A 27523-nucleotide genomic window follows, 5' to 3' on the forward strand; every position below is an offset into this window, starting at 1 on the left:
GTAAAGGAGTTGATTTGTATTTTGGAAGTATAACAGTATAACAGAATTCAAGTGAATGGAACGGACATCTCTCATTCTCTTACCAGTGTCAAAACACACAACACCAACAAAGCCAAACCATCTTTCTTTTTTGTCATTTGTTTCTCTCTGTGCTGCTTCAGAAACCAGATCCTCGCGCAAAAGAATTGTGTGGTTCCTTTTCTTCCATTTCATTATTATTTTATTTTAATTTAATTTAATTTTTCTTTTCTTTTTATCTTGGTGCCATGTATGCATGCTTGGAGAAATGATTTGTGGGCCACATGGGATTGCATTATTCTTTTTTTAAAATGTGTTTATTTGTTATATATTATAGATATTGTTTAAAGCAACGGGTGTGGAGTTTTTCCTAATTCAAATGTACTATTATATATATATATAATACTATATATAATATGAAGCAAATTTTAAATTCTTAAGACTTGTATGTTTGTCTGTATAATATAATAAGCCATGCCATTCAGTGCAACACAAGGATTCCTTTGTAAAATAAAAATAAAACAAGTAACGAATCCCTGATTATTTTTCACATTGAGAGAAAGCTAATTACTCTGACCTATAAACCTACCCATTGATTCCTTATTGTACATTTTGTCAACTTTTGCGTCTCCAAGAAATGCTCATTTACTTTGTTATGAAAACAAATGTACATGAATGTACTGATATTGTAAATAAAATGTCTAAAAGTGATGATGGGGTCGAGGGATTTTTTGTTGTTGTTGTTGTTGTTGCTGCATGTCATAATCATAATTATAATAATATAATCCTCAATGTTTAAAAATTGTACATGTGTTTCGGTAATTGTCTGAAGGAGGTCAATTATTCGTATTTATTTACCGCCCCTGCCCACAATAAAATCATTATCAATTATTCACATTCAAACGTTATTGTATCTCTTTTTTTTATCAATAGCAACAATGTTACACTGTTATTACAATTACATGTGGGATTGATTGATTGATTGAAATATGTATTAACAGTTTGCAGAATTACAGTAGCCTACATTTCAAGCACAACTCAATACAAAGACTGTTAACTGTGAGTGGACGACCCAATAAAGCATTACTCTTGTTTACAAGAGGGTCCACCTTGTTCACCTTGTTCCAAAATGTGGAACGCCCTACCAACAGTCATTAAGACATGTGAATCCCTTGACTCCTTCAAAACCGCTCTCAAAGGGCACCTACGGATGGCTGAATTTCGAAACTGGCCCCCGTAAAATCTGAATCCCCCCCCAGCAAATAGAAGTGTCTATTTGTACGTCTCTAAATGTTTTGATGAATTGAACATGGTGGACCCTCTTGTAAACAAGTGTAATGCTTAATTGGGTCGTCCACTCACAGTTAACAGTCTTTGTATTGAGTTTGTACTGTAATTCTGCAAACTGTTAATACATATTTCAATCAATCAATCAATTCAATTCAATTCATCAAAATATTTAGAGACGTACAAATAGACACTTTAATAGCTAAATAGACAAATAGACACTTAGACAATAGCCAAAGAACAGGAATTCATCATAGATGAGGTAAAAAGGGAAAAGAAACATATACAGTGTGTGTGTGTGTGTGTGTGTGTGTGTGTGTGTGTGTGTGTGTGTGTGTGTGTGTGTGAGACTGTGTGTGTGTGGGGGGGGGGGGGATTCAGGGACAGGCAGGCCAAAATGAACCAGTAAGATCCGGTCTAGATATACTCTAAGCCAGAGCCATATAAGGCTCTGCTCTAAGCTAAGGTCTAGATCATAGAGTATGGGTCTAGATCCTCAAAAAAGAAAACGCCTACTACAACATGTTCCGTTTCCGGTGTGTGTCACAGTATTATCTGCATAAATGCCCAACTAATTATTGAGTGTCTGTAGAGGTCTCGCCAGTCGAGTTATATAATAACACATGGACATAATTAACAAAGTATTGTTACAAGTAATACTAGTAGTAGTAATAATAATACTTGAAGAAACTTGCAGCCGGGCGGACTCATATTGAGATTACCTCTTTGATCGGAACAAAAAAAAACAGCTTGGCTCACTGGGCACAACCCGGGAGAAAGACGGAGGAGCACGCGAAAGCAGCGGCGCGCGAGTTTTGTTGTTTGTTGTGAATCACACAACTTGTGATTAAGATCTTAACCTCGAGCTCAAGTCCTTTACAGGAGGAGGATATACTCATTACTGATATTATTAATGTAAGTCTATATACTTATTTCAATATCGAATGAAGTGCACCGACTGCAGACATAACTAACACACACGACACGACCAAGTGGGTTCAGCTTCAGGTTGTTATAATTGCAATGACTGGAGAGAAGCTTAGCATTAAGCTAAGACAGTGGTTTTCAACCATTTTCATATCAAGGTCCATTATTTATTTGACCTTTAAGCCACGGACCACCATTTGATGACATTTAGCCTCTCAGACCCAACACTAAAGAATATGCTGTTTGTCAGATAAGAACAAAACAAAAATAACAATGATTCTACATTATCTAATTGTGTTGACTGCTTGTAAATTAAGTAATGCAATGTTTAACAATAATTTTACTCTTGAGAGTACAGTTCAATACAGAGTATGTACATGAGGTTAGAGTTAGAGTTAGCCGCAATTTGCAACTCTAGATTTTTTTATAATGGGATGAATCTAGAGTTGCAATACCCTCCATTGACTCCCCACTCATAATTTTGCGTTTGCGATCTGCTTGTCTTAAACGACGTTAAACTCACCAACATTGCAGCTGTAGTCCAAGCTTGAATTATTCTCTTTCAATCTGCAAAGCTTGTTTTTCATAAAAATCCCCCGTAGACATGTTATGAGCTACTTTCTGTCAAGAAATTCTGTGCAAGTGATTCTTTTTCTAAGTGCTGGAGTTTGGAAGCGCTCGTCGTAAGTCACTGAACGTCCCTGCATGCATCTGTTTCGCATTTGCACATAATGCAGGAGGCAGCAGCGCAACCCCTTAATACAAACGAGCGCTTCCAAACTCCAACATTTCTTCTTCTTGACAGAAAGTAGCTCATAACATGTCTACGGGGGATTTTTATGAAAAACAAGCTTTGCAGATTGAAAGAGAATAATTCAAGCTTGGACTACAGCTGCAATGTTGGTGAGTTTAATGTTGTTTAAGACAAGCAGATCGCAAACGCAAAATGATGAGTGGGGAGTCAATGGAGGGTATTGCAACTCTAGATTCATCCCATTATAAAAAAATCTAGAGTTGCAAATTGCGGCTAAGTTAGAGTTAGACTATAGACATAAATGTGCTTTTTTGATTGTACAACATCAATACAGCATGGAATTGTGGGCAAAATCTTATCCAACAGTCACAACACAATATTACATGTTGTTGTGGGTCTGAGGCTAAATGTCATCAAATGGTGGTCCTTGGCTCAAAATTGCAAATGCCGAATAAATAATCGGCCTTGATATGAAAATAGTTGAAAACCACTGAGATTGACAGTAAGGGGAAAACGAGTATCAACCCATTGTCAATGAGTCGACTTTCAGTTAGCTCATACAGTACCTACCTGCCAACCTCAGACCATCAGCTACAAGGAGATTTTATTCAAGGGGGTGATGTTGCATGGGGTGACACTGTCCACGCCACTGGAGGTCCCCCCCCCCCCCCACAAAAACTGTATAAACCAAGTAGATTTGTAATTTCCAGGTCCAAAATATTTTGGGGAGTTTGGTACTTGCCTACAGCAACTGATTTCATGACAATAAAAGATCCATCTTCTTATAAGTGACTATCTCTTTATAATTGCATTCAATTACAATATAGATACGTTAGTGTATGTATGTGTACACCACTGCATGTAGGACTGGAGTTTATCCAGACATCACATACTAAAGCGAGGGTAAAAGAGTAACATTCCCTCTCGCTCATTGATGAGAGAGATAGATTTTTCTTTTTGCTAATATTAATGACAAATTAATCAGTCTCATTCATTGTTCAAACTGTCTGTGTGTTCATAATACTGTTACCGTATATCCAATCCATGTATATGGGATCATGGATGTATGTTCTTATCATTTACCGGTGATAGATTGTACATTATGAGGAATTACAGATCATGTTAACTTAGTCTGATCAAGTGCAGGCTATTTATTTTATTTATCTTATACTCTTACCTGTACCTATCCTGTGTGTGTTTCATGATTAATGGTAAAATCCATGATCTTTTCAAGCAGACCAGAGGTAGAAAACTGTCGTTCCCTGATGTCATGACTCATCGCTAGGGACACATGCATCAGTAAGCAGGAACTGGGGATGGCAATGAAGGACCGGGAAGTCTGGCGTGGCATGATTGTGAAATCCATGAGCTCAACCGCGGTCGAAAACTGATGATGATGATCATGCTTACCCCATTTTGGGCGGGAACCCGTTTTGGTGTTAGCATTATGTTATGCTTTAGCTATTGAAAAACAGCAGATCTACAAGCTCATAGCTTGTAGATCTGCTCGGTGGCGCGCTATGAGCTTGTAGATCTGATATTTTTGAAAAATCGAAGAACGACTGACATAGAAACATAGCTTTTTCAGAAAACTGTCAGGATGTAGAAAACATTTTTAGAATCTGATCTCAGGTCAAAATGGGTTAAAGCAGTTGCAGCCTACTACGACACCTGAATGTGATCAATAAAGATCCATTTATTGAAATGTGTTTCGGTTTTCTCTACACACACACACACACACACACACACACACACACACACACACACACACACACACACACACACACACACACACACACACACACACACACACACACACACACACACACACACACACACACACACACAGGTTGGATCCCGGCAGTGAGTGAAGATGAGTAGTCCTGCACCGAGTAGCAGCAGCTCTGCATCGAGTGGAACCATCAAACCGAGTTTTGACCTCTTTGAAGATTTATGGCTTCAGCTCAAAGAATGCCACAAGAATGCACTTCATGGTAGGAACCATTACAACTAGGGATGAAACAAAAAAGTCACAACCTTTAATTTGGGGAAATTAGAGACTTTTTAAATCTCTGTCTCTCTCTCTGTATGTGTGGTTGAGAGCAGATATAAAAATGAAAGTAATTGTGCAATTAATCCTATGTAAGGTACGCTATGTATTTACTTTTGCACTGTATTTTGTACTAAGCGTCGGTGCACTATTTTCTTGTTATTTCCAGAATTGGAGGCAAAGGTTGTCAAGCTGAAAAAGGACCGTTGTCTGTAAGTATATTGTGCTGCTCTACGTTTTTTAAATACCAACGTTAAAACATTGGCTTCAACATGCCTTCATACATGTGACATGGAATATGTGAGGAGCTGAGAATGTTTTAAACATTATGTTATAATTTAGCTATTGAAAAATAGCAGATCTACAAGCTCATAGCGCGCCACCGAGTGGCGCGCTACGAGCTTGTAGGTCTGCTATTTTTGAAAAATCATGAACATGTGGTGCAAAGCTTTGAATGACCATGACCTGACGAAGATGTAATTGACGAAGATGTAATTGACACCTCGAAACGTTGTCACTTTTTACCTGCACCAATAAAATAAGGGCCTAAATCGTCTGAGCTGCTCCAGTGCCTTCTTGTTCGCTTTGAATATATACTCTTTCAGAGCAAAAGTTTTTAACTAAAATCTTTGCTTCTGGGAGGTGGTCCCTGAAAAAACACATTTTCAGATGGGGGTCCGCGGCCAATTTCATATATTTTTGGGGGTCCTTGACATGAAATATTGAGAACCACACTGATATAGAAACATGAGGTTTTTCAGGAAAAAAAGCCATTTTAAAAAAGACATTTTTTAAATGTCGACGTCGACGTAAATGGGTTAATTCAGTTGAGTGTAAAGAGTCTCGCCACTGCTTTAGGGCATTCGCCACCAGGAATACTTTGGGCAGTATTATGCGTGTCTTAAGTACCAGGTCTTATTACTTAACTTAAGACCTGGAGGCGTGATCAATGCCATTTGGCTATTCTGAGTGGCCAAACAGCATTGACCACGCCTCCAGGTCTTAAGTTAAGTAATAGGATGGTACTTAAGACACGCATAATACTGCCCTTTGAGTGCATTTCTTCTGTAAGATGTGATTCCTGCAAATGGAGATCAAGTGCTAGCATTAAAGTGACCCTAGTATACAGTACATTGCTTTCTAACTTGAAACATGATTCTGAATGAATGGAATTGACTAGGATTTCAACAATCAAAACTAAGCAATTGAATTGATGATGAATCAACATTATTGATTTTTCAAAAAGTAACCGACTTACAAGCTCCCAATGTTTCGCGATGTGTTGTAAGCTTTTAGAACAGCTATTTACTGAATTGCTGTGCAACACCGATGTATCAAATAGGGCTTAAGTGGTTAATCAGACAAATTGATTTAGACAAATATATGTTCACGTTCATTTGACCATATATATATATATATATATATATACATACATTTGTTTTCTTCCAAAAAACTTGATTTTGGTTAATTGAAAATCAACAGAATTATTACTAAGAGAAGATAATGGATAGTTGACCGTTGACCGGGTTGTTGTGCTTCCTACAGTGATGCTCAGAGGCTGGAGGAGTTCTACGGTCGTAGCCAGCAGCTGAAGGAGGTTCAGAAAGGCCTGCAGGACACTATCGCTAAGCTGGAGGGGAGGTAAGGGACTAAAATACGCAGGTTGCTGCTGACTGCGGTGTGTGTCTGGTTCTGTTTGGAGGTTGCAGCTGACTGCGGTGTGTGTCTGGTTGTGTTTGGAGGTTGCAGCTGACTGCGGTGTGTGTCTGGTTGTGTTTGGAGGTTGCAGCTGACTGCGGTGTGTGTCTGGTTGTGTTTGGAGGTTGCAGCTGACTGCGGTGTGTGTCTGGTTGTGTTTGGAGGTTGCAGCTGACTGTGGTGTGTGTCTGGTTGTGTTTGGAGGTTGCAGCTGACTGTGGTGTGTGTCTGGTTGTGTTTGGAGGTTGCAGCTGACTGTGGTGTGTGTCTGGTTGTGTTTGCAGGTTGCTGCTGACTGTGGTGTGTGTCTGGTTGTGTTTGGAGGTTGCAGCTGACTGTGGTGTGTGTCTGGTTGTGTTTGGAGGTTGCAGCTGACTGTGGTGTGTGTCTGGTTGTGTTTGGAGGTTGCAGCTGACTGTGGTGTGTGTCTGGTTGTGTTTGGAGGTTGCTGCTGACTGCGGTGTGTGTCTGGTTGTGTTTGCAGGTTGCAGCTGACTGCGGTGTGTGTCTGGTTGTGTTTGCAGGTTGCTGCTGACTGCGGTGTGTCTTTGGTTGTGTTTGCAGGTTGCAGCTGACTGGTGTGTGTCTGGTTGTGTTTGGAGGTTGCTGCTGACTGGTGTGTGTCTGGTTGTGTTTGCAGGTTGCTGCTGACTGCGGTGTGTCTGGTTGTGTTTGCAGGTTGCTGCTGACTGCGGTGTGTGTCTGGTTGTGTTTGCAGGTTGCTGCTGACTGCGGTGTGTCTTTGGTTGTGTTTGCAGGTTGCTGTTGACTGGTGTGTGTCTGGTTGTGTTTGCAGGTTGCTGCTGACCGGTGTGTGTCTGGTTGTGTTTGCAGGTTGCAGCTGACTGCGGTGTGTGTCTGGTTGTGTTTGCAGGTTGCTGCTGACTGCGGTGTGTGTCTGGTTGTGTTTGCAGGTTGCAGCTGACTGGTGTGTGTCTGGTTGTGTTTGCAGGTTGCAGCTGACTGGTGTGTGTCTGGTTGTGTTTGCAGGTTGCTGCTGACTAGTGTGTCTGGTTGTGTTTGCAGGTTGCTGCTGACTGCGGTGTGTCTGGTTGTGTTTGCAGGTTGCTGCTGACTGCGGTGTGTCTGGTTGTGTTTGCAGGTTGCAGCTGACTGCGGTGTGTCTGGTTGTGTTTGCAGGTTGCAGCTGTGCTGGCTGGTGTGTGTCTGGTTGTGTTTGCAGGTTGCAGCTGACTGCGGTGTGTGTCTGGTTGTGTTTGCAGGTTGCTGCTGACTGCGGTGTGTCTTTGGTTGTGTTTGCAGGTTGCTGTTGACTGGTGTGTGTCTGGTTGTGTTTGCAGGTTGCTGCTGACTGCGGTGTGTGTCTGGTTGTGTTTGCAGGTTGCTGCTGACTGCGGTGTGTCTTTGGTTGTGTTTGCAGGTTGCTGTTGACTGTGGTGTGTGTCTGGTTGTGTTTGCAGGTTGCTGCTGACTGTGGTGTGTGTCTGGTTGTGTTTGCAGGTTGCTGCTGACTGTGGTGTGTGTCTGGTTGTGTTTGCAGGTTGCTGCTGTGCTGACTGTGGTGTGTGTCTTTAGTTGTGTCTGCAGGTTGCTGCTGACTGCGGTGTGTGTCTGGTTGTGTTTGCAGGTTGCTGCTGACTGCGGTGTGTGTCTGGTTGTGTTTGCAGGTTGCAGCTGACTGCGGTGTGTGTCTGGTTGTGTTTGCAGGTTGCTGCTGACTGCGGTGTGTGTCTGGTTGTGTTTGCAGGTTGCTGCTGACTGTGGTGTGTGTCTGGTTGTGTTTGCAGGTTGCTGCTGACTGCAGTGTGTGTCTGGTTGTGTTTGCAGGTTGCTGCTGACTGCGGTGTGTGTCTGGTTGTGTTTGCAGGTTGCTGTTGACTGCGGTGTGTGTCTGGTTGTGTTTGCAGGTTGCTGCTGACTGCGGTGTGTGTCTGGTTGTGTTTGCAGGTTGCTGTTGACTGCGGTGTGTGTCTGGTTGTGTTTGCAGGTTGCTGCTGACTGCGGTGTGTGTCTGGTTGTGTTTGCAGGTTGCTGCTGACTGTGGTGTGTGTCTGGTTGTGTTTGCAGGTTGCTGCTGACTGCGGTGTGTGCTCGCTGTGCTCCGTTGGAGGAGCAGGTGAGGAAACGACAGACGGAGTTGGAGAAGCAACGCCAGCAGAACGAGCGTCTCATCGCAGAGCACAGTGAGCACTGTCTCCCATAATAATAATAATAATGCATTTTATTTGTATTGCACTTTTCATTCACAAGGAATCCCAGAGTGTTCAAACTTTATTTGTAGAGCACATTTAAAACAACCGAGATTGACCAAAGTGCTGTACAGATCCGGAGCAAAGCAGGAAATGCAATATATGTAGGGAAGTGTCGACATGCTCACAAAAGGCACATGTATTGTATGCATATAAAATAAAATAAAATAAAATAAAATAAAATAGAATTAAATCAAACAACACAACAAACAACAGACATTGGATGGGAAAATAAATGGACTTAAAAACATGATGCATGTGCATACTCTCTAATATACACTGTAACTTTGTGTTGTTTGTGATAACTGATAATTGTAACTTTGTGTTGTTTGTGATAACTGATAATTGTAACTTTGTGTTGTTTGTGATAACTGATAATTGTAACTTTCTGTTGTTTGTCGGACAGAGAATGAAAAGGACAGCCTTCAGGACGAGAACAGAAAACTGAGCAAAGAGCTGGACAGACTGAAGAGGTGAGTTCCTGACTGTCCTCATTTCTCTCCTCAAGACCGTGCTGGACAGAGTAACACTGTGGTTTCACCACCAGTGGTCCTTGAGAGGGGCATGCCAGGTGGTCTCCAGCTAAATGACGGAGAGTTGGTATTAACCAAATGGACCCTGGCCTGGGCCGTGGCTCAGCAGTCCAGGCACCTTGGCTGGTAATCCAGTCTGGCAGTGTGCCGCGGGTTCGACTCCCGATCCCGACGGCCTTTACTGCATGTCATCCCCCCATCTCTCTCCCCATTTCCTGTCAGCCTACTGTCTGTCCCTCCATAAAAAATATAAAATAAAGGTGAAAGCCACACAAAAAAAACATTTATAAACCAAATGGACCCTTTATTTCTTAAATCTTTAACTCCCGAGAGTACATTGAAACCAAACGGACCATTTTGGGTCCATTTGGTTTTATTTGACGCTCAAGAGTTAAATGATCGTCAAACATCTGCATTACTTAATTCATAAGAAGTCTACACAATTAGAGAAGGCAGAAGAATTGTTATTTTGATTGTTATTTTTGCCTCTTATCTCTCCTATGGTGCAATACATCATGGAATTGTGGACAAAATCTTATCCCGATTACAAAATGTTCTATGACGTTTTCGGTCTGAGAGGCTAAATCTCATCAAATGGTGGCGCTGTGGCTCAAATGCAGAATAGTTGTTCTCAACATGTGGGTTCGGAGCACTTGTAGCGCTGTCTAGAAATGAAGTCGACGTGGATGATGGCTCTGTTTTGGAGCAAGGCAATTATTTGATGAGTTGATGAGTTCCTATTTCCAGATGAAAGTTTGATCGTAATCCAATGCCGTTGGTCATCGACAGCTCCGAGGCCCAGGAGGAGACTCCTCAGTGCTCAGAGCAGGAAGACGGAATGATCCCCGACTCTCCGCTCCACGCCAGCGCCGTGCCCGCGGTCAACAAACTAAAGAGACGCAAGACGACGGACGGCCAGACCAAACACGTTCGCTACAAAGAGAAACCCCTGCCGCCGTTGCATACCTCCCTCTTTGGCGGTCAGTCTTATAATGCACTGGTACTAGTACCACTAGTGGTACTTGAGCCCCCTCTGGTGGTACTCAGAGGAGTCGCCCAAAAACCTGTATTAATATTTATATTAATACAGGTAGTTGTTCTGACCAAGAAATTGGTTGAAATAGGCTCTCCAGCCGTGTTGAAATGAGCATGACAGCACACCTAGCAGATGGATTTAATCACATTATCAGAGCAGCAGCAAATTTATCTTAGGAATGGAACAAAAACAATTTAAAGAATAAATGACATTTTCCTCCTGGTTTAATAATAGCTGAATAGGAAGGGGCAGGTCTACGCTGCTGTGTTTTAACATCAGTTATTATAGGAATGGAACACAAAGGGCAGGTCTACGCTGCTGTGTTTTAACATCAGTTATTATAGGAATGGAACACAAAGGGCAGGTCTACGCTGCTGTGTTTTAACATCAGTTATTATAGGAATGGAACACAAAGGGCAGGTCTACGCTGCTGTGTTTTAACATCAGTTATTATAGGAATGGAACACAAAGGGCAGGTCTACGCTGCTGTGTTTTAACATCAGTTATTATAGGAATGGAACACAAAGGGCAGGTCTACGCTGCTGTGTTTTAACATCAGTTATTATAGGAATGGAACACAAGGGGCAGGTCTACGCTGCTGTGTTTTAACATCAGTTATTATAGGAATGGAACACAAAGGGCAGGTCTACGCTGCTGTGTTTTAACATCAGTTATTATAGGAATGGAACACAAAGGGCAGGTCTACGCTGCTGTGTTTTAACATCAGTTATTATAGGAATGGAACACAAAGGGCAGGTCTACGCTGCTGTGTTTTAACATCAGTTATTATAGGAATGGAACACAAAGGGCAGGTCTACGCTGCTGTGTTTTAACATCAGTTATTATAGGAATGGAACACAAAGGGCAGGTCTACGCTGCTGTGTTTTAACATCAGTTATTATAGGAATGGAACACAAAGGGCAGGTCTACGCTGCTGTGTTTTAACATCAGTTATTATAGGAATGGAACACAAAGGGCAGGTCTACGCTGCTGTGTTTTAACATCAGTTATTATAGGAATGGAACACAAAGGGCAGGTCTACGCTGCTGTGTTTTAACATCAGTTATTATAGGAATGGAACACAAAGGGCAGGTCTACGCTGCTGTGTTTTAACATCAGTTATTATAGGAATGGAACACAAAGGGCAGGTCTACGCTGCTGTGTTTTAACATCAGTTATTATAGGAATGGAACACAAAGGGCAGGTCTACGCTGCTGTGTTTTAACATCAGTTATTATAGGAATGGAACACAAAGGGCAGGTCTACGCTGCTGTGTTTTAACATCAGTTATTATAGGAATGGAACACAAAGGGCAGGTCTACGCTGCTGTGTTTTAACATCAGTTATTATAGGAATGGAACACAAAGGGCAGGTCTACGCTGCTGTGTTTTAACATCAGTTATTATAGGAATGGAACACAAAGGGCAGGTCTACGCTGCTGTGTTTTAACATCAGTTATTATAGGAATGGAACACAAAGGGCAGGTCTACGCTGCTGTGTTTTAACATCAGTTATTATAGGAATGGAACACAAAGGGCAGGTCTACGCTGCTGTGTTTTAACATCAGTTATTATAGGAATGGAACACAAAGGGCAGGTCTACGCTGCTGTGTTTTAACATCAGTTATTATAGGAATGGAACACAAAGGGCAGGTCTACGCTGCTGTGTTTTAACATCAGTTATTATAGGAATGGAACACAAAGGGCAGGTCTACGCTGCTGTGTTTTAACATCAGTTATTATAGGAATGGAACACAAAGGGCAGGTCTACGCTGCTGTGTTTTAACATCAGTTATTATAGGAATGGAACACAAAGGGCAGGTCTACGCTGCTGTGTTTTAACATCAGTTATTATAGGAATGGAACACAAAGGGCAGGTCTACGCTGCTGTGTTTTAACATCAGTTATTATAGGAATGGAACACAAAGGGCAGGTCTACGCTGCTGTGTTTTAACATCAGTTATTATAGGAATGGAACACAAAGGGCAGGTCTACGCTGCTGTGTTTTAACATCAGTTATTATAGGAATGGAACACAAAGGGCAGGTCTACGCTGCTGTGTTTTAACATCAGTTATTATAGGAATGGAACACAAAGGGCAGGTCTACGCTGCTGTGTTTTAACATCAGTTATTATAGGAATGGAACACAAAGGGCAGGTCTACGCTGCTGTGTTTTAACATCAGTTATTACGGTGGTACTTGGAGTGCCAGATATTTTCTGTGGTGGTACTTCAGTATAAAAATGTTGAAAACCCCTGTTATAATGGAAGCATGTTGCACACCTAAAATCTACAAGCTCACAACAATGTGCATGTCTGTGATGCATTGAGAGCCTGTTAGATTGGCTATTTTCAGTTATCCTTTCAAGATTAGAGCATTTTGGTGGTGGTCAAAATAGCAATGTCTTCAGAAGCATCTCATTTAGGTCTGACGTCGAAATAAAAAAAACTTTACCTACAAGCTCGTAGCGCGCGTTATGAGCTTGTAGATCTGCTATTTTTCAATAGCTAAAGTATAACATAATGCTTAGTTAAAACACCAAAAGGGGTTCCCGTTCAGAATGGGTTAAAAACCATAAGAAGGGTTCTCGAATATTTCATAAAGGCAAAGCTTAAAGCCTCAATCTGTGATTTGTGTATGTTGTACAGCAGGAACAAAATAAAAATGTGGTGCAAATCTTTGAATATATATTCGTTCACAGCAAACGTTTTTTTGGGAGACCCTGAAACTAAACATTTTGAGAAGGCAAATACATATCATTCTGGCCGGGGGTTCTTGACATTAAATCGTTTGAGAACCACTGATAAAAACATGAAACATAGGGCTTTTCAGAAAACTGTCAGGATTAAGAAGACATTTTGTAGAATCTGGTCTCGGGTCAAAATGGGATAATAAACTGTCTGTGTGCTTCTCCGTGGCAGAGTTGAACAAGGAGAGTCTGGAGATGTTGCAGGGCGCTGGAGAAGTGCTGGTACCAGACACATGTCAGATGGACATGACACAGACGTCACGTACGTATGCCTTCATCTCCAAAACCCACACCTTTTGACATGAGTATAAATATGTCTTGTCTATCTAGATAAGCAGCAATTATGTAGTTATTTTGATTAATTATGTGATGTATTTAACCTCATGGATTAAAGTTCTCTGTCGCCACAACTGATTTCAGTCATTTGGATTACATAGAAGCCAGTGTTTGTGCACACCGAAAATAGCAGATCTACAAGCTCACAACACGTCGCATTGTGACGTGTTGTGAGCTTGTAGATGAGCTATTTTCAGTCATTAGTTATTTTAAGATAAGCAATAGAACACAAGTTTAGAAGCATCTTCCAGAAACATGAATGTCTCAGAAATGTCACGATTTCTTCAGCTGGTCGACCTATAACGGGAGGCATACTATGGTCCGACGGAGCATTGGTTCGAAGGAGCATTGGTCCGAGGTGCGTTGGAGGTCGGGAGAGGGATAGGTTTAGGTTTGCTGCCCCGTGGGAGGTGAGGGTTTGAGGTAGGTTGTCGTTCGGACCAATGCTCCGTCGGACCAAACACATGAACCCCCTATAACATCATCATTACATTTTCAATCTTGAGATTTGATTTTACTTTATTCCATGCTATCTACATCCAACTTGAACGTGGTTAAAAGTGGCCCGTGGCAGGATGTTCTTTTTACCAAGAACATGTCTGTTTTCATTTCAGAAGGTCCCGGTCTGGATGATGTACTTGTAGTGGCAGAAACGTGTCGCCTGGATGTTCCCAAGGTACTGGTGAGCAACTTCCTCACATCCTGCGTGGATGGGTCATGATGTGCACACATGAGGTCTTTGAAATATTTGAGTCCGCACACAGGATCCTCCAGCTCCCAACATTATTGTTTTGTAGTGGTAATCCGTAATAACATTAAATACCTTGTGTGCAAACTCGAATGTTTCTATTTGTTTGCTTGTCTTTTTCGTCTTTGGCCTCAGTATCTGAAATGGACTCGAGTGTCCCTGAAGTTTCAGTGAAACACTTCTACAAATGCCTTCTACTTTTTGTCCTGCCATATTTGCCCCCCCCCCCCCCAGAAGAGAAGGTTTATGTAAAGAATTCAGATTATGAAAGTCATTTCACTTTCAAGTACATGCTTCCAGCGCGTGGCACAAAGTGACACGCTGAGGAAATGTGTCTTACTTAGTATTGTGACACTTGTGACTTGTGAGTGCCACTGGTTCACAGAATGAATGGTGAATAATGAATGAATTGACATCTGCTGTGTATAATGAACAATTGGGAGACTAATGAAACTTTTAGTTTGTTTTGCTGTCGTTGAAAAGCCTTTGTGTGCATTGGTCGTTTGCCTGTTGTCCAGCTAATTAGTGACTCGGGCCTAACGTTGATGCAGTTTGGGCTTCAATGTGTTACAAACAGAGCATTGTGTGTTTTTTGTTTTTTTTAGAACAAAGAGGAACAAGGCTCCTCGACTCCTCAGCAGTACAAGGTTCCTTCAAGGTAGGAAACCAACAACATGGTATTGCCACTATGTAACAGTGAAAATATTGTTAATATCATGCATCTATGTAACACTGCAACTGCATTGGTTACTAGTGTCACACTGTATAACACTGCGTGTGTTTGCGTGTGTGCGCGCTCTCGCACTCGCGTGTTGGGGGGGGGGGGGGCTCAATCCTATTGCTTTGAAATTAGATAATTTGCTAATTATTGCTATGAATATGACTATGGGTTCACAGTTTAAATGTAGCAACAGTGAAAACAGCACATTATATGTAAACTGTGCTCTTATTTTACATTCCACAGACCAGAACACAGAGCACTCATTTTCCTGCCATATTGGCCAAACATTTCAATAACTGTTCATCCCTAGTTTTAGAATAAAGACGCATTTCATTTTTTTCAAATTCATTGTTTATAAGCCTTTTTCGGATTGGCCAAAACAGAATTAGATCATATCGACATCGGTTATCAGCCATAACGGCAATTAATGATATCGATATCGGGCCAAAATGTCTCATCGGTTACATCCCTGTCCACAGGTCTTCGTTCAGGACGCGTCAGGGTCCAGGCTTCTCCGTCCTCCACCCGGACGACACGGGAGCGTCCCCGTCGCTCCTCCCCCCCGGCGTGCTTCACAAGGCCAAGCGCAGGAAGCAGGACCTCGTCCAGGAGGTGTGGTGGTGCACATGGATTCACCCCTTTAGACCTGACGTCGAAATTTAAAAAAAAAAAGTTTTCTAAATCATGACAATTTTCTGAAAGATTTGAGGCACATTTTAACGATTTTTCAAAAATATCAGACCTACAAGTTCATAGCGCGCCACTCGGTGGCGCGCTATGAGCTTGTAGATCTGCTATTTTTCAATAGCTAAATTATAACATAATGTATGTAACCACCAAAAGGGGTTCCCGCTCAAAATGGGTTAAAGTTCTCAGTCGCCGCGACTGATTTCAGTCCATTTGGATTCCATAGAAGCCTCATGTGAAAGCGTGCCGTGCACCGAAAATATAAAAAAATCTACAAAAATGTCATAAGAGCAACCTTAATGCCTCAAATCTGTGATTTCTTCAGCTGCTCGACCACCTAAAACATCATCATTACATTCTCATGTCTTGAGATTTTTATTTTTGCTTTATTCCATGAGGTGGTGATGGAGAAGAGGAAGAAGAACACCACCATCATCGCCGCGGTCTCCCTACAGAACAACGCTGCGCGAGAGGAGCGAGTCACGACTACTAGTCACGTCTGCAAACAGGAGCCATCGGCCGCCCACAAGGTGAGGCTGTTGTCCCGTTAGTACAGGAAATCTATGGAAAATACAGGGTCAACCTCAATCTAATTGCAAAACAAAAATAAACTCAGCTGATTTTGCATCTTCAATATATCCTGAATAACAGAAAAATCACACCCGTGTGAACTGAGTGGTGTATGGTCTTATATAGCATGTCTGACGTAATGAAATCATGTCTGACGTAATGAAATCACACCCGGGTGAACAGGGTGAACATAGCAACCATGCTCATTTTTTCTGCACAGACTAACAAAGCCAGTTGTAGGAGTGGTTTACACCACTCAATAACAAAGCCAGTTGTAGGAGTGGTTTACACCACTTAAAAAGTCACACCCGGGTGAACAGGGTGAACATAGCAACCATGCTCATTTTTTCTGCACAGACTAACAAAGCCAGGTGTAGGAGTGGTTTACACCACTCAAAAAAAAGTTGCCTGGAATTGTCTGAGGGGAAAGTGTTGAAAATGGCCTGTACAGTATGGCCACCATTGGCATCCTATTATAAAGCAATATTTTCTAAATGTCCTTATGCTTTAAGTAGCATGTGACATATCAAACTAGGGGGTTTTCATGATGCTGAATCCATTCCAAGCATTAGTTTTGCACAAACACAAAAACTACTTAAAGCACAAGGACATTTGGAAAATATTGCCTTATAATAGGATGCCAATGGTGGCCATACTGTACAGGCCATTTTCAACACTTTCCCCTCAGACAATTCCAGGCAACCTTTTTTCTGTTATTCAGCATATATCGAAGATGCAAAATCAGTTGAGTTTGTTTTTTTTGCAATTAGATTGAGGTCAAATTACATTATTACTGGACTATGTGTGAGATAATCTGAAAGGTCCGACTGACTCGATTTATCCTCACTGTCGGGCAGATACCTCATATCTCCATATTCTAACTGTTTGTGTCGTGTTTTGTTTAGTTTTTTTCAAAGGGGGCCATATTAGAAAATGTCAAAAATCAACCTAGGGGGGGCATGGGCGGTTAGCTCAACCGTCTTGAGCACCTAGGCTGCTGAGCCAGCCTGCCGCCGTGCCGCGGGTTCGACTCCCCTATCCCGACGGCCTTTGCCGTGTGTCTTCCCCCCCATCTCTCTGTCAGTCTATCAATCAATCTATCAATAAAGGCAGAAAAATCAACCTAGGGCCAACGTAAAACAAATACAAATTAAATGAAATGTCTTTGATCCCTTCAGAATGAGAAAACGAGGAACAAGCAATCCTGACAAATTATACTCTGGGAAATGCCCAGGTTAATATATAAAGCTGCGGGCTGTATAAAACTCGTCTCCGGGGCCGCATTCAAGCAGACGCTTGAAACTGTTCGAGCTGGATAATCTGCTACTTTTGCAATTGAATCCTTTTTGAACACAGTGAACTACTTATTCTAGCCAGAAGATGGCGATACACTCTAGGTTATAGCATCAATTCAGAAGACCTTGATATTCTGATATATTCTTGATATTCTGTATAGCAGTGGTTCCCAAAGTGGGGTCCTTGAGGGAGTTCCAGGGGGTCCCCAGCTAAATGATAGTTTGGACCCTTATGGGTCTGTAACTCTGAGAGTGTGCAAATGTAACGGGTCCATTTGGTTCCATTTGTACACTCTCAGAGTTAAATTAACATTGATTTTACAATATAAATTGGGGTCTCAGAGATATAAATGAGAGTCCGTAGCCTGTTGCATATGAAACTGGGGGGGGGGGTCCTTGAAATGAAAATAGTTGAAAATGACTGCTAGAGCTGTACAAATGTTCTCTTATGGGGGTCCCTGGCATGTCTTCTCTAACGGGGGTCCCGTGGGCTAATGAGTGTCATTTTGGGGAACCACTGCTGTATTCATATCAGAATACCGTGGGTGTACCATGGGATAATCCCTACCTACACCAGTCTTCTGCCATCAGTGACTAAAACAAAAAAACTGTATCAAGTCCTCGGGGCAGCCTTACCTTTATCCTATCTGAGCTTCATCCACATTGGGCCATTCATTCTTCTTGAGTTATTTAGCTAACGTACAGACCAACCAAACCAACCTCGGACAGCGGACACGACGCCCCCACATTGGGTCTCAACATACACATAATTAAACATAATTAAAAACAAAATATAGGAAACAAAAAATAAATAAAGGAACTGTCACCCATACAAATGTCTCCATGATCCACTGTTTGGGAAACAGCTGTGTCCCAGCCGGCTTTTAGCCCATTTAGGCCTGACCTCAACATTTAAAAGAATTCTTCTAAATCCTCCAGTTTTCTGAAATAAATATTTCCACGATTTTTCAAAAATAGCAGACCTACAAGCTCGTAGCGCGCCACTCGGTGGCGCGCTATGAGCTTGTAGATCTGCTATTTTTCAATAGCTAAATTATAACATAATGTTTAAAACACCAAAAGGGGTTCCTGCCCAAAATGGGTTAAAACATGCTGTCTAATATGTGTGTCATCTGCCAGGTGCTGTCCGTGCAAAACGGAGCTCCTCCCGGCGCCCAAAAGCCGGACGTTTCCTTTCTGAGTCCCGCCGACAAGACGAAGAGGAAGAGCGACGAAGGAAGGACACGGAGCGTCCTGCGAGACCTGAACGCTCCCCTCGCCTCCGCCGAGGAGCACGGTGAGTTGAAGACGTCGCCCCGGCTTCATCAGCCTGGCCCGATTTATCTGGTCCGATTACCCTCCTTCCCGAGTGTTGTAGTTTGGTCTTAGATAGAGATGACTGTATCGGAAAAGTATCGCTATCCTTTATTTGACCCTTATTTGTCATATGATATCGGGTCATATCGGTATCTGCGAATATGCCAGTCTATCCACCGATCCGACACAGGGGTAAGGGGTTGACACTATGGCAGGTAAATAAAATGCTGGGGCATGTGGAGTTTGCTTTGGAGTTGCCCAAACTGCAAGTGCACATTTGAGTGAGGAGTCTGCTATAAACACAACAAGAGATATATAGCTATAAACACAACACGAGATCACAACACTGGTATCGGTATTCGGTATCGGCTAACACATTGGGACATCCCTAGTCTTCTTTTTTTTTTTAAACTTAAGCTGTTTTTGAGAATAAGCAAGTTCTCTCGGGCATCACAGTACAATATAATTGTTACATTTCAATTGTTAACATTCAGAATGCGACGAGTCATCCAGTCCAAATAGATTGAGGTCCTATGCTAAGATGGTGTCAATCTTTTCCGCAGTGTTTTCAAACCGATCATTCGCTTTGGCAAAGTCTGTTTTTCGCACAGATATTCTGTTGATTCATTACCATTAATATTTTCATGAATATAATCAGACCTTAATATGTGACAAGAAAATAGTACCAATAATAGCCTTAACTAACATTACAGCAACGACAAATAGCAAACACACCTACGTAGTATGCCCTTATTAGTATGTCTTCACACTAGTTTAGTCTCACCCATTTTCCTTTCTCACACATACATCCAATGGTCATTCATCAAATATCTATTTCCGTGTATATTATCCGTTTTTACCAGTATTTGTATGATTTTTAATTATTGGTTTTCTCTATCAATTTACTTATCTTAATTGGGTTCTGTAGCTTGTTAACATTAAGTCTAATTATCGTCTCATTATAATCTGTGCTATCCTATGTTGTACAAATATTGTCATTGTGAACCCAAGGCGGCCTTAACTTCTCATCATTATATACATTAATATAAAACATTATATACATTAATATAAAGCTTTAAATTAAGAAATAAAAACATATAAACAAAGACAGGACTTCCAACTCGAGGTTTCTTTCATAAAGCAATACCTCATGAGCGGAAAGGTAATCTCCTGGGTCACAGGAGGCCCTTCCAACACTAACTAACTGCTAAAAAACAGGAACTTAGTGTACAGTGATATGACATCTGTTGAGCCCCAGCTTGGTCTCCCAGACAACAGGTCTGTGCTAACATCGAATATCTGAGTATAAAACAACCTATCAGACAGGTATTTAGTATTCAGTCAAGTATGTCCAAACAAAGGTAGTATTGTAAAAAGGGGAAAATAAAATATAAAAACAAAAACAAAGAGTGGTGAACATTTTCCAGGTATTTATGTCCCATTCTGAGTTCAAAGATATCTCCCAATACTTCCCATGTACTTCTCCGTCGTAGATCAATCAGCGTTATGAGTTATGGTGATGTCGTCATCTGGTGGTGGGGGGGTTAGTGGAGGGGGAGTTGCAGTGCGGCGGAATTCGGACATCCCTAGTCCTAAGCGTTATTCATAGTCTGGATTTTCGGTGGTGAGGTGACCAACAACAACATGACGTCACGAGCCGCAGTGAAGAGCAAACCACCGCCCCAGCCCTTCTGTCTGTTTTCACTCACCACCGCTCAACGTTATTTCAGCGCCGGTGGTCACCTCACCAACCGGAGCGGTGGTCACCTCACCACCGGAGCTGTGGTCACCTCACCAACCGGAGCGGTGGTCACCTCACCACCGGAGCGGTGGTCACCTCACCACCGGAGCGGTGGTCACCTCACCACCGGAGCGGTGGTCACCCCACCACCGAAAATCCAGACTATGAATGAGCCTGTTTAGACCAGTGGTTCCATTTTGCGAACCACTACTCTATTGTATTGCAGTTGGACGGAGCAGCAGCCAAGCCCCTCTGCTAACCTTTGCTTCCCCCATCAGAACGGAAGGCTGAGGTGGATCAGACGTGGAGCATCGACCCTGCTGCGGCCCTCTCCCAGTACCACACTGGCAGCCCCGACAGCCCGGAGGTTAGGGTCTGTCCGCTTATTATAACCTCATTTGGGCTCACGCCAGCTGGTGTCCGGGCCACACACCTGATTCTTTTAACACGCAGGTTTATTAAAGAGCAATAAGTGCTCCGTAAATAAAGTGTTCTGTTTACGCTCGACAGGAGGACAGGCCACACAACCAGACAGAGACCGTGGACGCTGACTGCACGTTCATCAGTCACAGCATGCTCCAAGGCCGGGGAACGCACGCACAGCACACAGGGGACGGCTCTGGTAACTGCTTTAACCCATTTTGACCTGAGATCAGATTCTAAAAATGTCTTCTACATCCTGACAGTTTTCTGAAAAAGCTACGTTTCTATGTCAGTCGTTCTTCGATTTTTCAAAAATAGCAGACCTACAAGCTCGTAGCGCGCCACTCGGTGGCGCGCTATGAGCTTGTAGATCTGCTATTTTTCAATAGCTAAAGCATAACATAAGGCTAACACCAAAAGGGGTTAGTGCAGCGTAGTTGACACTCTGGAAGTGAACACAAGAACTGAGCAGGAATATATGCCTAACTTTCTCCTCTGCTTTACTCTGAAGGACATCGTCACCAGAAGGCCAACGACAGCCTGGATGAAATGTTTGACACTACAGTCTGCGGAGAGTACAAGTCTTACCACAGCCTCACACACCTGGACCACGACGAGCGATGTACTGATGAAGAGGAGCAGGGGGAGGAAGAGGAGGTGGCGGAAAATGGTAGGTCAATACTAATAATAATAATAATATTAATACTCTTTATTTGTGCTATGGGCCATCATGGCCCATAGCACTTACCCTACCCCCTTAGACAGCACTTCTTAGACTTATATAGCATTTGAAACAGACTTATAGCATGTCATGTAGACAGCACAATAAGTGCATTGTATGTAGTCATAGCACTTCATAGTATATATGTACAGCATAGTATAGCATATATGTGTAGTTTATATGTATAGTGTCATTATATAGATATGTTCTAGTTATAGTTTATATGTATAGTGTCATTATATAGATATGTTCTAGTCACGGTCTTAGCTTACGCATGTTTCGCGATAAATGCATTTTTTTACATATGTGATGTATTCCCATGCTTTTTGTTCTTGCCTATTGTAAGTCGCTCTGGATTAAGAGCGTCTGCTAAATGCCTAAATTGTAAATTGTAAATTGTAAATGACATGCAACTCAAAGTGCTTTACAGAGCAATACAAAAAAGCATAAATGAATGTAAAAAACATTCAAATAATAGCAAAAAAAGGCAACAGAGTAAAAGCAGTCATGTCTTCCCGGCACCCCAGAGCTTCTATTTTGAAGGCACCCATTCACGGCGCTGATTGTGTTAAGGAAATATTTCTTTGCCTTTTTGCTTTTGTTCAGTCCAAAAAGAACACGACTTTGCTGAAAACCCTGGAGATGATGCTAAGGAAAACAAAGCTGGGTGAGTATTGTTGTTTTGGCGTCTTAGCAATGCTTCAACTGGCTTTTCTTCAGGGCGGGAACCCCTTTTGGTGTTAGCATTATGTTATGCTTTAGCTATTGAAAAATAGCAGATCTACAAGCTCGTAGCGCGCCACCGAGTGGCGCGCTACGAGCTTGTAGGTCTGCTATTTTTGAAAAATCGAAGAACGACTGACATAGAAACATAGCTTTTTCAGAAAACTGTCAGGATGTAGAAGACATTTTTAGAATCTGATCTCAGGTCAAAATGCGTTAAAAAACACACATGAATCCTAGTGTCCCTGTCCCGGGGCAAACATTCTGCAAAACTAACAACTAAGTTGATGGGGGGGGATAAAATAAATTAAATTTACCCATTTTGACCTGAGATCAGATTCTAAAAATGTCTTCTACATCCTGACAGTTTTCTGAAAAAGCTATGTTTCTATGTCAGTGGTTCTTCGATTTTTCAAAAATAGCAGACCTACAAGCTCGTAGCGCGCCACTCGGTGGCGCGCTACGAGCTTGTAGATCTGCTATTTTTCATTAGCTAAAGCATAACATAATGCTAACACCAAAAGGGGTTCCCGCCCAAAATGGGTTAAGACACTTTCTAAAATAACGGAAATAGCCAATGTGCAAGTCGGCAAGATCGGCTAATGACACTACTTTTGAAATTGGGTTTAAGTGCAGGTTAATTATAATCATTTATGTTGAAATGGCTTGGGGAACTCTGCATTACATAATCAATCTCAACATTTGCTGTACTGTGACATTTACTGTGTCATTTTGAGTTCTACAATATTTCGCCACACAGAAAGGCCCTTTGGTTGGCGAAAGGGCCTTTCTGTGTGGAGTTTGCATGTTCTCCCCATGTCCCCTATAGGGTAGGTACCCTCACAAAAACATGCAGTAATCCTGGTCTCTAAACTACCTCCCCCTGGTCAGCCGGGGGTTCCTGATGGAGGGGAAAGGAACTGGTCGGAATAACGTGTTCCTTCCACGCGCTACGTCCGGCCGGGGAAACTCCCCCCTGTCAGGTGAAAAGAAGCAGCTTGGACTCCTCTACATACATAGAAGGAAGCATGAGGTCAGTCTGCTGCCCCCCCAGGTTGGCAGAGGAAGTGTAGCGCCCAGGATTACTTTAGATAATTGACACTGGGTGGAAAAAATGGGTTGCAGAATCTATAATAAAAATGTATTAAAAGTGTAACATGTATCTCTCTGCGTCAGACACCCAACGTATGCACACGTGGCAGTGGTTCGCAACAAAGAGGAAAGACGGAAGCTTAAGGGCAGCACATGCAAGGAATGTGACACAGTGAGTTGGTTGGTTTGGCTAATACAAGCATTTGACAGTAGGCATGTAACGATATCGTATATCGATATATATCTATATTAATCCCGACAATATGAATCGATTCATTGAAATAAAAAAAACAACTTTCATTTTTTTTAGGGGGGCTAGTGTGTGATGTGAAATGTGAGCTTTAGTCATATTCCATCATATTCAAGTGCTTTTGGAGAGAAATGATAGTCACTTTCAGTAGTAGAGCACTGTAGAGGGGAGCTGTGTGTGTCTGTGCCCAGGTGATGATGGTCGTTGATGCTCATCAAGGAAGGCAATTATGTTTCTGCACTGTCAAAAGTAATGCTACTTCTTTTGCAATGTAGTTAAATAAAAAATATCAGGGGGGGAAGATAAATTATATAAAATTAAAAAAACTGTAATTTTTCTTATATATATATATATTTTAATATCGTGAAAAATCGTATTGTGAGTTGAGTGAATCGTTACATGCCTATTTGACAGTATTGCTGCAGTGTTGTTTTTGGCAGCACATTTTGATTTTAGTTTGTCCCCTAGTCTCTTCAATAGTTTTCATTTAGTTTCAGTCACATTTTAGTCACCTGGAATGTTTTAGTGTTGGTCTAGTTTTAGTCGACTAAATATAATAAGATTTTAGTCGACTTAAATCTACAGTTGATTTAGTCGACTGAAATGTATTTTGGCGGGGCCTCCATGCCGTCGTAATGGCTCGTTTTACACTTGCTGAAAATAGCCGATCTACAAGCTCACCACGCAACCAGCATGCAACCAGCATGCAACGTGAGCATGCAACCAAGTGTAAAATGACTTGTACTGGATCTCTTGTCCACTAGTCCCTTCCTAACGTTTTAGTCTAGTTTTTCTTTGATGACGAAATTGTCAACACATTTAGTCTCAGTTTTAGTCATCATAGCTTAGTTACCATTTAGTATTAGTCAGTGAAAAAAAAATCTAATTTTTCGTCTTAGTTCTAGTCGACAAAAACACCACCGCGACACCGTGAACATAATAACGAGGTATACGGTCTTCCTCTCCGCAGTACTACGCCCACCTGCCAGTTCTAGTCGACAAAAACACCACCGCGACACCGTGAACATAATAACGAGGTATACGGTCTCCCTCTCCGCAGTACTACGCCCACCTGCCAGAAGAGGAAAGACAGAAGAAGCTGTCGGAGTGTTCGAGGCACCGTTTCCGCTACATTCCTCCCAGCACTCCCGAGAACTTCTGGGAGGTTGGATTCCCATCGACCCAAACCTGCGTTGAAAGAGGTATAACTCACGGACAATGTCACGCAAAATAGTTTTTTCGTGGCAAAGGTACTGCACTGCAACCTGACTGCCAGATTGCGGCAGTATTGAGTTCACGAGTTCCCTCCTCCTGCCTGCATCTGGGCTCTCTCAAGCAGAAACGATGAACCCGGAAGCAGCGGGACAAAAAATCGGATATCTCCATAATAATCTCGAGTTGTAGTCTTGTTAGGTTGAGTTTACATTTAGGTTTAGGTTTATTTATTTAGCACGTAGTACAAAAAAATAGACAATAACATATCAAAGAACAAAAATACAATGCAAGGAAGGGAAGAAGCCAGCTGGCTTATTTGGTATCCTTTCCTGTATGGAAGAGGTCATTGGTTTAAACAGATTCAAAGTTCTTTAAGAACAATACAAAAGTCTACAAGTTGGCAAAGGGGGGCAGCTGTGCATTTGCGCTATGGCACAGCTTCAATATGTCATAAGTCTCGCGTTGATCCCGCCCGCCTCTAGCGGCCACATACAGCCGCATATCACTCCGGACAGAATTGGTCCGGACTCCGGAGTACATCGTCTCTGCCCGAGAGATTCCAGACTCACCCTTCTGGCAGAATGCAAAATGTTGTCCAGCAGGGGGAGTGGTTTCACCAGGCTAACTGCACTGTAGTGCTGCACACTTAATCGAACAAAAACAAATCTAGATTCAGACACCCCACGGTATGAGATCTCAGTTTCTAAATTTGAGCAAGAATCGTGCCGGGGAAACCTTCCGCTGTCAGGTGAAAAGAAGCAGCTTGGACTCCATAGAAGGTAGCATGAGGTCAGTCCGCTGTAGCGCCCAGGATACACTGACACCACGGCGCGTAATCAGCGCCTCAAACTGTGACTCCGCCCACCCCCTGGGGAAGTTGTGATTTGCGCTCGTTCACTGCAATGCAATTTGCGGCATTTTCAAAACAATATTGAGCAGAGTAGCGATTATCAAACGTATTTGCAATGCCATACGTTGAAAGATCTGTTGCCCGTGGACAAGGCACGCTACCTCCGCAAGTTAGATAGCATCGGCATAGATGTTTGTCCGTATGTGATTAAGGATTGGACCAAGTTGCATTGGCAGCCATAGAAAATTCTTACCCCAGGCTAAAACCGGATGTGACGTTTTTGGGCGTTCCTGTCTAGCTTGGTGTCAGTGTATTAAATTAGATAATTAACACTGGGTGGAAAAATGGGCTACAAAATCATGGGATAAATATTAAAGACAAACACACTTACAATATTTGTTTGCTTGTGTTTTGAAAATATTTCAGGTTACATCAAGGAAGACAACAACCCAGAGCCACGTATGCGGAGAAGACAACCTTTCAATGCGCTGTTTTCTCCAAAACGTAAGGAGGAGGAGGACGGGTTGTTTTCTCCAAAACGATCCTAGACACTAATGCATCTCTCTAGTCTACAGGAACTACTGTGTATAGTTCTGCTAATACTTGAACCAATAATTTATATGATTTTAATGTTTATTTTTCTGCACGCATTGCTAAAATAAAAGCTCCAATGATTTAAGTGTCTACTGTTAGTCACATTCTGTTCGAGTGCTAGTACCTGGTGAACAAGAATATATACTGTACCTCTGTATTAGTTGAATGTTTATACATTACAGCAGTGGGCAGCAACCTTTGACATCAAGTGCCATGTTCTTATTTTGATAGTCAGTGTGCCATATCAATATTAACTTTCTTACGCCTTGGATGGCAATTGGATGATTTGAGGCATTTTGTTCCAAAAATGGGTTTTGCAAAAACAGGCCAATGTGAAAAGTATTCCTCAGCCTAGTAGGAAAGTCTGTGAAAGATTTCATGTAAATTGCAGACTTGGAATTGGAGACAATTAAGTTTAATTATGACACCATCAAAATTAAACATTTCCAACATAATTTGATTTTCTTCTTCATACATATTGATATGATTTGTCTCTTACAGTTTGTATATGAGGCAATCTAAGATCACTCTAGCGATATTGACGCCAGGCTTCGGTGCCCTATTGATCCGAGGTTGAACACAATCGTTTGACCATTAAAATAAACGATGTGCGCGGCCACAAAGACCTACATGGTTTTCAAATGGGTCCCGGTTCAGAAAAGGTTGACACCCACTGCCCTTGGCCTGGGGACACACGGGTCAAGTGGTGGTTTCAGCCCTTATGCTGTAAATAAAACAGGCTTAAATGTAAATACCTAAATCCTTAACCCATTTTGACCTGAGATCAGATTCTAAAAATGTCTTCTACATCCTGACAGTTTTCTGAAAAAGCTATGTTTCTATGTCAGTCGTTCTTCGATTTTTCAAAAATAGCAGACCTACAAGCTCGTGGCGCGCTATGAGCTTGTAGATCTGCTATTTTTCAATAGCTAAAGCATAACATAATGCTAACACCAACACCCGCCCAAAATGGGTTAAA

General features: G+C 42.1%; 1 protein-coding gene across 5 annotated transcripts; it reads left to right on the top strand.

Annotated features, from left to right (window-relative positions):
* Positions 1–1901: 1901 nt before the first annotated feature.
* On the top strand, positions 1902–26997 carry rbbp8 (retinoblastoma binding protein 8). 5 transcript variants are annotated; one of them, XM_079489945.1, is made up of 20 exons: positions 1902–2220; positions 4836–4980; positions 5206–5248; positions 6582–6677; positions 8763–8878; positions 9351–9417; positions 10267–10457; positions 13434–13523; positions 14212–14279; positions 14951–15003; positions 15546–15678; positions 16152–16283; positions 18759–18915; positions 20955–21049; positions 21187–21298; positions 21611–21769; positions 22427–22487; positions 23720–23807; positions 24946–25087; positions 26377–26997. In XM_079489945.1, the coding sequence occupies exons 2-20, from the start codon at positions 4860–4862 to the stop codon at positions 26496–26498; spliced, it is 2046 nt and encodes a 681-aa protein (XP_079346071.1). In that variant the 5' UTR covers positions 1902–2220; positions 4836–4859; the 3' UTR covers positions 26499–26997. The 5 variants fall into 5 exon arrangements, with proteins under 5 accessions (XP_079346071.1, XP_079346072.1, XP_079346075.1 ...); XM_079489946.1 differs by having other exon boundaries at positions 14215–14279; XM_079489949.1 differs by having other exon boundaries at positions 14215–14273.
* The last annotated feature ends 526 nt before the right edge of the window (positions 26998–27523 follow it).

The sequence above is a fragment of the Electrona antarctica genome (genome assembly GCF_951216825.1).
Source record: "Electrona antarctica genome assembly, chromosome: 20".
NCBI lineage: Eukaryota > Metazoa > Chordata > Actinopteri > Myctophiformes > Myctophidae > Electrona > Electrona antarctica.